The sequence below is a fragment of the Crinia signifera genome, chromosome 12 (genome assembly GCF_055691185.1).
Source record: "Crinia signifera chromosome 12, ASM5569118v1, whole genome shotgun sequence".
Classification (NCBI taxonomy): domain Eukaryota; kingdom Metazoa; phylum Chordata; class Amphibia; order Anura; family Myobatrachidae; genus Crinia; species Crinia signifera.
Window position 1 is genome coordinate 52,255,759 of NC_139228.1, and position 12,205 is coordinate 52,267,963.

Here is a 12,205-nt window from a genome sequence, read left to right on the forward strand (position 1 = left end):
GGAAGTGCAGTGTCATGTACTCCCAACACAGTGAGCCAATACAGGTTGAGTATCCCTTATCCAAAATGCTCGGGACAAGGAGAATTTTGGATAACGGATTATTCCGTATTTCGGAATATTTTAATATTTCAATGATGTATTTTGAAGTATCTTGCATGTTTGCTGTATAAACACATAATATACACACAAATATATTTTATTACCACATAAAATACACACAAATATATTTTATTTGTTCAAAAAACAAGGTTTCAAAACGTGAAACAAAATGTGTGTACTATCTCAGCACTGAATTTGAATGCCAAGCAATCATTGTCTTGCACATATATAGTGCCAGTTACATATCATGTCCCCAGTGATGCTGTTACAAATGTCCCCAGTGAGTTTTTAGCAAAAAAAAAAAAAAAAAAATTTCACTTTCTGGAATGTCCGTATTTCGGAATAATTCGGATAACGGATATTCGGATACGGGATACTCGACCTGTATAAACAATATACACTATATATGAACGTCACATCAATTCACTAGGAACCAGTGACCTCTGGTACTATGGGTCATATGATTGAGTAAAAAAGATGCACTCTCTGCGATGTCACTGGTTCCTAGTGACTGGATAGGCTGGTCTCTCAGTGATGTCACTGGTTCCTAGTGACTGTATTGGCTGCACTCAGTGATGTCACTTGCTCCTAGTGACTGAATAGACTGCACTCTCAGTGATGTAATTGGCTCCTAGTGACTGAATAGGCCGCACTCTCAGTGATGTCACTGGCTGCTAGTGACTGGATAGGCTGTGCACTCAGTGATGTCACTGGTTCCTAGTGACTGAATAGACTACGCTCTCAGTGATGTCCCTTATTGCTAGTGACTGGACGCATGCACTCTCAATGATGTCCCTGGCTCCTAGTGACTGGATAGGCTGCACTCTCAGCAATATCACTGGCTCCAAGAGATTGGATAGGCGCTGCACTCTCAGTGATGTCACTGGCTCCTAGTGATCTGTAGGGTCGTGTTCATAGATACTGCCACCCCCCCCCCCCAGACTCCCCCCTCAGTGTGAACATTTGCGCAAAGCATCTATATTGTTGTGCTTCTAAACTATGCAGAAGAGTGATGAGAATGTCCCTGAAAATTTGGATTGTCCCGCCAAAACCAGGACCGTTGATGGTGGATTTATGCGCTTTTTAAAATGTAGATGTCAGAAATGAACCCATTGTAGAGTGATAAAAATGTGTGCGGGGTGCGTGCACATGAACCTCTCTAATATGTTTGTCATTTTGTCTCGAAATAATATTTTTCTTTTTCTGTTTGCCATAGAAATGGGATCTTTCACCGCGATGTGAAGCCAGAAAATATTTTGGTAAAGGTGAGAAGACTAACGAGCGATATCACAGTAAATACACAATGAGACGCTGTACATACATTAGGAGCTGCTGGTTATTGCAGCCACATAACATCATACCAGTGGCGGTCACCCTCATCGTGCAACTGTGTGAGGGCCAACAAAGCTGCAAGGAGCCAATTTCCCTCTCAGTGGGCCTAATTCAGACCTGATGACAAAAAAAAATTGTCCTCAAAATGGGCAAAACCATGCTGTACTGCAGGGGGCAGATGTAACATATGCAGAGAGTCAGATTTGGGTGGAATGTTGAGTATTGGGGTGCAGTATTTACCTGCATAGAAACCAAATAACTCCCCCCCAAATCTAACTCTCTCTGCACTTGTTACATCTGCCCCACCTGCAGTGCAGCTTGGTATTGCCAATTTTGAAAAAAAAAATTGTCCTGCGATCGGGTCTGAATGAGGTTCATGTGTATATAGGCTGGCATTGCAGCTACTACCAGTGGCCAATGATATTCTTACTAAATCACATCCCATTATCTGGCTCTTACATGAGTTTAGATTGTATTGTGTAATATGTAGGACATCATGGGACGGCAGGTGAGTTCCTGTACAACCTTCTGCCACAAGTCATCGCCTTAGAGCCTGTCCTTACTCTGGTGTGCCCAGCAGGTGCCCTCTCTATGTAAAAGACATAGGAAATAGCAGTGATGGTTACCAGCTGCTAATCTCAGCCGTTGTATCGTTCCAGCAAGATGTCCTGAAACTTGCAGACTTTGGATCATGCAGGAGTGTTTTCTCCAAGCAGCCATACACAGAATATATTTCCACACGCTGGTATCGTGCCCCCGAGTGCCTCCTGACTGACGGCTATTATACCTGCAAGATGGACATCTGGAGTGCTGGCTGTGTCTTCTTTGAAATCTGCAGGTATGAGATCTTCCCCTTGCACCCTCTGTTCTTCCCCATGCGCCCTCTGCTCTTCCCCACGCGCCCTCTGTTCTTCCCCACGCGCCCTCTGTTCTTCCCCACGCGCCCTCTGTTCTTCCCCATGCGCCCTCTGTTCTTCCCCATGCGCCCTCTGTTCTTCCCCATGCGCCCTCTGATCTTCCCCAAGCGCCCTCTGTTTTTCTCCTTGCTCCCTCTGTTTTTCCTTATGCACCCTCTGTGCTTCCACATGTGCCTTGTTCTTCCACATAGGCCCTCTGTTTCTCCCCATGCGCCCTGTTTTTTCCCATGTGCCCTCTGTTTTCACCCATGCACCCTGTTTTTCTCCTTGCTCCCTCTGTTTTTCCTTATGCACCCTCTGTTTTCACCCATGCGCCGTTTTTCTCCTTGCTCCCTCTGTTTTTCCTTATGCACCCTCTGTGCTTCCCCATGCGCCCTGTTTTTCCCCATGCGCCCTCTGTTTTTCCCCATGCGCCCTCTGTTTTTCCCCATGAGCCCTCTGTTTTTCCCCATGAGCCCTCTGCTCTTCCCCTTGCGCCCTCTGCTCTTCCCCATGCGCCCTCTGCTCTTCCCCACACGCCCTCTGTTCTTCCCCACGCGCCCTCTGTTCTTCCCCACGCACCCTCTGTACTTCCCCACGCGCCCTCTGTTCTTCCCCATGCGCCCTCTGTTCTTCCCCATGCGCCCTCTGTTCTTCCCCATGCGCCCTCTGTTCTTCCCCATGCGCCCTCTGATCTTCCCCAAGCGCCGTCTGTTTTTCTCCTTGCTCCCTCTGTTTTTCCTTATGCACCCTCTGTGCTTCCACATGTGCCTTGTTCTTCCACATAGACCCTCTGTTTTTCCCCATGCGCCCTCTGTTTTTTTCCCATGCGCCCTCTGTTTTCACCCATGCGCCCTGTTTTTCTCCTTGCTCCCTCTGTTTTTCCTTATGCACCCTCTGTTTTCACCCATGCGCCCTCTGTTTTCACCCATGCGCCGTTTTTCTCCTTGCTCCCTCTGTTTTTCCTTATGCACCCTCTGTGCTTCCCCATGCGCCCTGTTTTTCCCCATGCGCCCTCTGTTTTTCCCCATGAGCCCTCTGTTTTTCCCCATGAGCCCTCTGTTTTTCCCCATGAGCCCTCTGCTCTTCCCCTTGCGCCCTCTGCTCTTCCCCATGCGCCCTCTGCTCTTCCCCACGCGCCCTCTGCTCTTCCCCACGCGCCCTCTGCTCTTCCCCACGCGCCCTCTGCTCTTCCCCACGCGCCCTCTGCTCTTCCCCATGCGCCCTCTGTTCTTCCCCATGCGCCCTCTGTTCTTCCCCATGCGCCCTCTGTTCTTCCCCACGCGCCCTCTGTTCTTCCCCACGCGCCCTCTCTTCTTCCCCATGCGCCCTCTGTACTTCCCAATGCGCCCTCTGTACTTCCCTATGCGCCCTCTGATCTTCCCCAAGCGCCGTCTGTTTTTCTCCTTGCTCCCTCTGTTTTTCTCCTTGCTCCCTCTGTGCTTCCACATGTGCCTTGTTCTTCCACATAGACCCTCTGTTTTTTTCCCATGCGCCCTCTGTTTTTTTCCCATGCGCCCTCTGTTTTCACCCATGCGCCCTGTTTTTCTCCTTGCTCCCTCTGTTTTTCCTTATGCACCCTCTGTTTTCACCCATGCGCCCTCTGTTTTCACCCATGCGCCGTTTTTCTCCTTGCTCCCTCTGTTTTTCCTTATGCACCCTCTGTGCTTCCCCATGCGCCCTGTTTTTCCCCATGCGCCCTCTGTTTTTCCCCATGAGCCCTCTGTTTTTCCCCATGAGCCCTCTGTTTTTCCCCATGAGCCCTCTGCTCTTCCCCTTGCGCCCTCTGCTCTTCCCCACGCGCCCTCTGCTCTTCCCCACGCGCCCTCTGCTCTTCCCCACGCGCCCTCTGCTCTTCCCCACGCGCCCTCTGCTCTTCCCCACGCGCCCTCTGCTCTTCCCCACGCGCCCTCTGCTCTTCCCCACGCGCCCTCTGCTCTTCCCCACGCGCCCTCTGCTCTTCCCCACGCGACCTCTGCTCTTCCCCACGCGCCCTCTGCTCTTCCCCACGCGCCGTGTTCTTCCCCACGCGACCTCTGTTCTTCCCCACGCGCCCTCTGTTCTTCCCCTCGCGCCCTCTGTTCTTCCCCACGCGCCCTCTGTTCTTCCCCACGCGCCCCCTCTGTACTTCCCCACGCGCCCTCTGTACTTCCCCACGCGCCCTCTGTACTTCCCCACGCGCCCTCTGTACTTCCCCACGCGCCCTCTGTTCTTCCCCACGCGCCCTCTCTTCTTCCCCACGCGCCCTCTGTACTTCCCAATGCGCCCTCTGTACTTCCCCATGCGCCCTCTGATCTTCCCCAAGCGCCGTCTGTTTTTCTCCTTGCTCCCTCTGTTTTTCTCCTTGCTCCCTCTGTTTTTCCTTATGCACCCTCTGTGCTTCCACATGTGCCTTGTTCTTCCACATAGGCCCTCTGTTTTTCCCCATGCGCCCTCTGTTTTTTCCCATGCGCCCTCTGTTTTTTCCCATGCGCCCTCTGTTTTTTCCCATGCGCCCTCTGTTTTCACCCATGCGCCCTGTTTTTCTCCTTGCTCCCTCTGTTTTTCCTTATGCACCCTCTGTGCTTCCCCATGCGCCCTCTGTTTTCACCCATGTGCCCTCTGTTTTCACCCATGCGCCCTCTGTTTTCACCCATGCGCCGTTTTTCTCCTTGCTCCCTCTGTTTTTCCTTATGCACCCTCTGTGCTTCCCCATGCGCCCTCTGTTTTTCCCCATGCGCCCTCTGTTTTTCCCCATGCGCCCTCTGTTTTTCCCCATGCGCCCTCTGTTTTTCCCCATGCGCCCTCTGTTTTTCCCCATGAGCCCTCTGCTCTTCCCCTTGCGCCCTCTGCTCTTCCCCTTGCGCCCTCTGCTCTTCCCCTTGCGCCCTCTGCTCTTCCCCACGCGCCCTTTGCTCTTCCCCACGCGCCGTGTTCTTCCCCACGCGCCCTCTGTTCTTCCCCACGCGCCCTCTGTTCTTCCCCACGCGCCCTCTGTTCTTCCCCACGCGCCCTCTGTTCTTCCCCACGCGCCCTCTGTTCTTCCCCACGCGCCCTCTGTTCTTCCCCACGCGCCCTCTGTTCCTCCCCACGCGCCCTCTGTTCTTCCCCACGCGCCCTCTGTACTTCCCCACGCGCCCTCTGTTCTTCCCCACGCGCCCTCTGTTCTTCCCCACGCGCCCTCTGTACTTCCCCACGCGCCCTCTGTTCTTCCCCACGCGCCCTCTGTACTTCCCCACGCGCCCTCTGTACTTCCCCACGCGCCCTCTGTACTTCCCCATGCGCCCTCTGATCTTCCCCAAGCGCCGTCTGTTTTTCTCCTTGCTCCCTCTGTTTTTCTCCTTGCTCCCTCTGTGCTTCCACATAGGCCCTCTGTTTTTCCCCATGCGCCCTCTGTTTTCACCCATGCACCCTCTGTTTTCACCCATGCGCCCTCTGTTTTCACCCATGCGCCCTCTGTTTTCACCCATGCGCCCTGTTTTTCTCCTTGCTCCCTCTGTTTTTCCATATGCGCCCTCTGTGCTTCCCCATGCGCCCTCTGTTTTTCCCCATGCGCCCTCTGTTTTTCCCCATGCGCCCTGTTTTTACCCATGCGCCCTCTGTTTTTCCCCATGCGCCCTGTTTTTCCCCATGCGCCCTGTTTTTTCCCTATGCGCCCTCTGGTTTTTTCCCCATGCGCCCTCTGTTTTTTCCCCATGCGCCCTCTGTTTTTTTCCCCATGCGCCCTCTGCTCTCCCCATGCGCCCTCTGTTCTTCCCCATGCGCCCCGTGTTCTTCCCCACGCGCCCTCTGTACTTCCCCACGCGCCCTCTGTTTTTCTCCTTGCTCCCTCTGTTTTTCCTTATGCACCCTCTGCGCTTCCAAGCTCCAAGCTCTGGTCTGGATAAGCCTAGAGGACATTTGCAGCACTGCGCTGATTCTGTTCTGGGTGGAACGTATATGATGCCACGCTGGCCTTTGTACAGATGGTTGTATATCAGCCCCCACATTAGCATGGGTGCGGGATGACTGCCCGACAATCGGGATACCGACAGTCAGTATACCAACATCGGAATATCGACTTTCAGTGCTTTGACAGGGAAGATACCGACTGACAGGGACTATTCTCCCTTGTGGGAGCCTGCAGCATGGCGAGCACAGCTAGCCGGCAAGGGGCTTCTAAGTGCTCGACCCCCTGCCGGAGCACCGGCAGTCAGGATTATGATGTCGGTATATTGACTGTCGGGATCCCGATTGTCGGACAGTCATACCACACCTCACCAGCATTCCCATGTGACAGTGTTAGCCGTAGCACGCTCCCTGTAGCGGTGTGAGAGCCAGGCAGGAGCAGTAACACCGTACATGGCAGATGCTCATTTTTCCTTCTCTCTCTTGTGATTTCAGCCTCCGTCCGCTTTTTCCTGGTTTAAATGAACTAGACCAGATTTCCAAAATCCACGATGTTCTCGGCACGCCAAATTCTGCAGTACTGAGGAAGTTCAAACAGTAAGTGCCAGGATCTGTGCGCGGCAATCACATACTCTTACATACCCCCTACAGCTCAGCCTCCTCCACCAACCAGCCTCCTACAGCAACCATCCTCCTACAGCTCAGCCTCATCCATCAACCAGATTCCTACAGCTCAGCCTCCTCCACCAATCAGCATCCTACAGCTCAGCATCTACTAGCCTCCAACAGCTCAGCCTCCTCCACCAACCAGCCTCCAACAGCTCAGCCTCCTCCACCAACCAGCTTCCTACAGCTCAGCCTCCTCCACCAACCTCCTACAGCTCAGCCTCCTACAACTCAGCCTCCTACACCAACCAGCCTCCTACAGCTCAGCCTCCTTCCTACACCAACCAGCCTCCTACAGCTATGCCTCCTACACCAACCAGCCTCCTACAGCTCAGCCTCCTACACCAGCCAACCTCCTCACAGAACAAGGGTCCATTGGGTGTATCCCTAAATGATCATGGTTTATACTTTTTTTTTTTAAATACAGGTCAAGGGCAATGAGTTTTGATTTCCCATCCAAGAAAGGTATCGGTATAAATCGGCTGCTGCCTGGTATCACTCCGGAACGTGCATCCCTCATGTCCGCCATGTTGGAATATGACCCAGATGAGCGACTCAGTGCCGCAGAGGTTCTCCAGCATCCCTACTTTGCAGAACCCAGGTACGTGGACAAAGGGTACGAGGTGATTCCATTCTTTTGCTTATTGTTTCTAATCTTACGTTATATTTCAGGATATTCGAGAAACACAATCTGCCACGGAAAATGGGGATACCAGACAAGTCAAACACTGCGGCTTCCATGAACTATTTGTTGCGGATCGCAGGAACGGAGCGAAGGCAGGTAAAATCCCTCACCTCCGCTTCTCATGGGTCCGTGGATGACTCACGAGGCCGATGTGACCTTTGTATATGGCATAGCACTAGCTTCCCCCTGGTCTTATCGTAGTGCTTGGCAAGGCCCGAAATCTGCTGGCACAGGATTGCTGGCGCAGGGATAACAGGCAGTTGGTCAGCGGGGCCCATATTAGAGGCATTCAAACCCCCTTTCTTAGAAATAATTGCAAGAGAAAGCTGTTGGGCCTTTCTCTTGCAACTTGAGGCAGCGGTGTCCTTCTAAGGCCCGTCATTCACTTGTATAAAAAAGCCATGCATGTGTGTTCCTTACAAGTATATAAATAGGTATTCAGATGGAACTTGGGTCCCAATGATGGTGGTCCGAGAGTGTTTCTGCTGCCTGATCTACTCACTACAGCTGAGTGCAGGAGGATTCATCCTGTGTCCTCCATCCAGAGTGCCATAGAGAGAGCAGTGGTGGCACCTATCTGATACTGGTGGGGATAGAAGTTCAACACTTGTTTGGGTGGGGAGTAGGGAGTACTAGAGATCCCATCATTCCCTGGGTTGAGGAAGGTGCCCCCCGTATTTAGTTTGTAATAATCCAATTAAAGTTTTTGGAATTGTTCCAGCATCTGAACAAAGGAGAAAAAAAAGTCAAACTTTTTTTTTTTTTTAAACCCCCACCACACACACAGGCCAATTCAAGAGCAGGCCGTCCATTCCCCAACCAAGGAGCCACATTCCCGGTGGAGCTGCCAAAACTGAGTGTACCACTGATGAGGAAGGCTGTGCCTTATCCCACGCTGACATTCCAGTCCATCTTCCCTACCCTCGGAAACCACGGAAAACTCCCCGTAATCCCAAATCTAAAATACATGGATACCAAGGTAACAACTGCTGGTAGCTGGATGTGTTATGGGATTGTAACTGTGGGTCACAGCTGTAACGGATGGTATCGGGGTCCGATGCTGTAACGGATGGCACCGGGGTCCGATGTTGTAGCGGATGGTACCGGGGTCCGATGCTGTAACGGATGGTATTGGGATTTGCGGCTGTAGCGGATGGTACTAGGGGCCGCGGCTGTAACGGATAGTACCAGGGGCCATGGCTGTAACGGATGGTATCGGGGGCTATGGCTGTAATGTATGGTACCGGGGGGGGGGGGGGACGACTGCAGTTGTAATGGATGGTACTGGGGACCGCAGCTGTAACCCTCTCTGTCCTCTGTTAACAGTTTGAAAACTACCAGCCCGGGAAACCAACGGTGAAGCCGTATAACTTACCTTCCATAGACAGGAAAGGAAGACAGCTTTGACCTATTACAATTAATTTTTATTTTTAATACCTGCTCCTTCAACATGAAAATTACTATTGCAGGGACAGCTGCCAAAAATGCACCGTAATTACACACCAATCCCTGTGCTCCTGCACAGGATGGAAACCATGCACCGTCATTATACACCAATCCCTGCGCTCCTGCACAGGATGAAAAACATGCACCGTCATTACAGACCAACAGAAAACATGCAGCAGCTTTTAATTGAAAAATTATTTATAGATGTGTGTATTTAAAAACGTACCAATCTTTGCTTTGCAGTCTGTGATCCCTTTTGTACAGATATTTTTTTATAATCATTTAGTTGTTGTTTTATATTAAATATAGAAGTATATTGTTTGAGTCATTATTATTAAGAGACAAAAGCAGGAGGCTGCAGCTGTCAGAGTATGTAAGAGGGGTGTGATTTTACAGGGGGTCAGTGCTTGCACCTTATCTTCCCAAATACTGCTGACATTACCCCTGCGGCATCTGTATCTCAGCAGGTGACATAACTGCCCCTGCAAGGGGTCAGCACTACTATACTAGAGGGGGTGCCTCTAAGGCTTCTGGGATTAAGTGAATTAATCCCCGGTCTGGACTCTGGAATGCCAAACCTGATACCTGCAGTGTGTGACAGCCATCACATACAGGGGTACAGGCACAGGGAGCTACACATTGTCAGAGGTCAATGCAGGAAGCCTGTATGGCCCAGAGTCCAGCCCGTTCCAGCTGTGCTGCTTCTGTTCCCCGTGCCTCGGTGCAGAAGCTGCAGGTCAGAAGAGGGCTGTACATCTCCCTTCACCTTGTGTCATACACAGGGCCGGGCACATAGAGCACCACATTGTTACATGTCACTGCAGGGAGATAGTCTGATCCAGATCCAGTGTTCCAGAGTCCGGACGGTTCCAGCTGTGCTGCTTCTGTTCCCCGTGCCTCGGTGCAGAAGCTGCAGGTCAGAAGAGGGCTGTACATCTCCCTTCACCTTGTGCCATACACAGGGCCGGGCACATAGAGCACCACATTGTTACATGTCACTGCAGGGAGATAGTCTGATCCAGATCCAGTGTTCCAGAGTCCGGACGGTTCCAGCTGTGCTGCTTCTGTTCCCCGTGCCTGGGTGCAGGTCAGAAGAGGGCTGGAGAGCTGTAATTAGAGGAACATGAAAGTTTGGATCGCAGATAATATCCCTAGGCCAGTGGTTCCCAATCTTTTTTGAATCACGGCACCCTAAGGGTATCAACATTTTTTCACGGCACCCCTAGACCGCACAAAAATGTATTAGATTGGGTTTATATGCTATTCCCAGGGTCAGTTATGTGTCAAAGACAGGATTTGCTTCTGTGTGTACATATTTTATTATTGACCATCACCAACACGGTTTTTTTACATAAATAATTAACCATAATTAATTTGAATTGGTCCTGGACCACCACCCCAGGGCACCCCTGCAAGTGTTCCAAGGCACACAGTTTGGGAACCACTGCCCTAGGCCAATAGCAGCAGCTACATATTTGTTCCATGCCAGGATTGTACAGGATTAGTCTGATGTAACAGCCTTTGCCATCCTGATTTGGAGGAATTGAGCTTGATGCTGACATTTCCCTATTCCAGTCCTCAGGGGCCACCAGCAGCGCATGTTTCATTGATCTCCTTGGTATCACAAGTGAAATCCAAGAGCTTCAAAAATGTCAGCGAGAAAGGAGCGCATCTGTGCCCCAACTAGGAGACACTTGAAGACTTGGATAGCACAGAGTTGTGTCTAGAAGAACCTACTGATTCTGATCTAACTCCACCATATCCTATAAAGGCAGCGATGGCCACTAGCTGTCGCCCAACAGAGCGATTCGAGTAAAGCGCCACTCAGGCGCACACACACACCTGCCGGAGCGGGTGAGGTTGACATGAGTTTTTCAAGTATTTTTTTTACTTTTTCATAGTTTAACATCCACGTGGACTCCGATAGGGAAAAGTAAAGTAACAGGGCGAGCTCCTGGCCCAAAGCATGTGGTCCTTGTCCTCAGGTGTCAACATTAGCAACAAAAAAAGGTGAAAAACTCATGTTGACCTGTTTATGTGTTGATCTTTATCAATATTGATCTAGTTCATGTCGGCCTTTTGCTGTTGACTTAATGTTCCAGGTGGAAACAAATTTCCTTGGATACAACGTATTAATGAGACACAGTAGGAGGCCCTAGTCCCAACAAATACAGTTTGAGAACAGTAAATATCCTTCGCTTGATCTGAGTGACAGTGTAATGTTCCGTCTGCTTATTGCAGACAGCCCCACACTTGTATCAGTGTCTAGAATCAGGTTCATCAAATCGGGTCATCGATGCCATGTGGGCACATGCTGCAGGCTTTGTCCCAAGACAGAGACTTGGTAACTGCAACTGATATGGGTGCCGGACATCTCACTGACAGTCGGGATTCCAACAGTCATTACTCCGTCGTCGGAATCCCGACTGTTCCCTCGTGGGTGTCCACGACCCCCATAGAGGGAAAATAAAATAGGTGGCTTCATTGTGCTCCCCCCTGCTGTGCAGTCGGGATTCCGACGTCAGAATCTATCGGTGTCCACGACATCCATAGAGGGAGAATTAGTGTGCCGAGCGTAGCGATTCTTCGGGCCTGCAGGGAGGGGGGCATATCCTCCCCCCCCCCCGTGGTCGGCATTTTGAACGCCGGGATTCCGTATCAAACCCCTATTTACAATGTGTAAATGGATTAAGTGACAAGGCAGTCAAAATTAATTCATCTGCAATCCAAACATTTGTTTGGTCAACTAACTAGTCCTTTCTTGTGAAACACACTTCCTTTTGAAAAATACCTTTAAAATCTATTTGTAATATAAGCATTTAGCCCTAAGGTTCCAATAAAAGACTCCTTTGTATTCCTATAACACCTAAACATTGTCTGTGTTACACACCCACAGAGGATATAAAGAAACACTCGACTTAGTGGACTTACTTACTGAATGGAGGGTCTTCAGTTGTTTGGGATCATCTTCCTCCCAGATCTGAATTCTTCCACGCCAACACAACTGAGGCTATATAGATCACTTTGGGGTAAAGAACTTTTTGAAATGTTGTGCTCCCTGGGTCGTTCAACAAGTCCTTCGCTTGCTGTGCTTATCATTGTGCGTCACTGTGGCTGATGACGAAACTTAGCACTTGCCTTACAGAAGATAAAGCCAATGTAACTACCTACCTAGACTGGAAGAGGAGGCACTGCATGTCTACAACCTGGGATT

General features: G+C 50.8%; 1 protein-coding gene across 10 annotated transcripts in view; it reads left to right on the forward strand.

Annotated features, from left to right (window-relative positions):
• The window catches only part of MOK (MOK protein kinase), a 30,505-nt gene extending 21,280 nt beyond the window's left edge, over nucleotides 1-9,225 (forward strand). For 7 of the 10 annotated variants that reach the window (XM_083167593.1, XM_083167595.1, XM_083167594.1 and 4 more), the window contains 7 exons: nucleotides 1,316-1,364; nucleotides 2,091-2,269; nucleotides 6,690-6,791; nucleotides 7,288-7,461; nucleotides 7,533-7,641; nucleotides 8,333-8,524; nucleotides 9,015-9,225. In XM_083167593.1, the coding sequence (XP_083023719.1) occupies nucleotides 1,316-1,364; nucleotides 2,091-2,269; nucleotides 6,690-6,791; nucleotides 7,288-7,461; nucleotides 7,533-7,641; nucleotides 8,333-8,524; nucleotides 9,015-9,209 (1,000 nt within the window). In that variant the 3' untranslated portion in view covers nucleotides 9,210-9,225. Of the gene's footprint in view, nucleotides 1-1,315; nucleotides 1,365-2,090; nucleotides 2,270-6,689; nucleotides 6,792-7,287; nucleotides 7,462-7,532; nucleotides 7,642-8,332; nucleotides 8,525-8,871 lie in introns of all 10 variants that reach the window. The other 3 variants (XR_014466328.1, XR_014466329.1, XM_083167592.1) reach the window with 3 other exon arrangements.
• The last annotated feature ends 2,980 nt before the right edge of the window (nucleotides 9,226-12,205 follow it).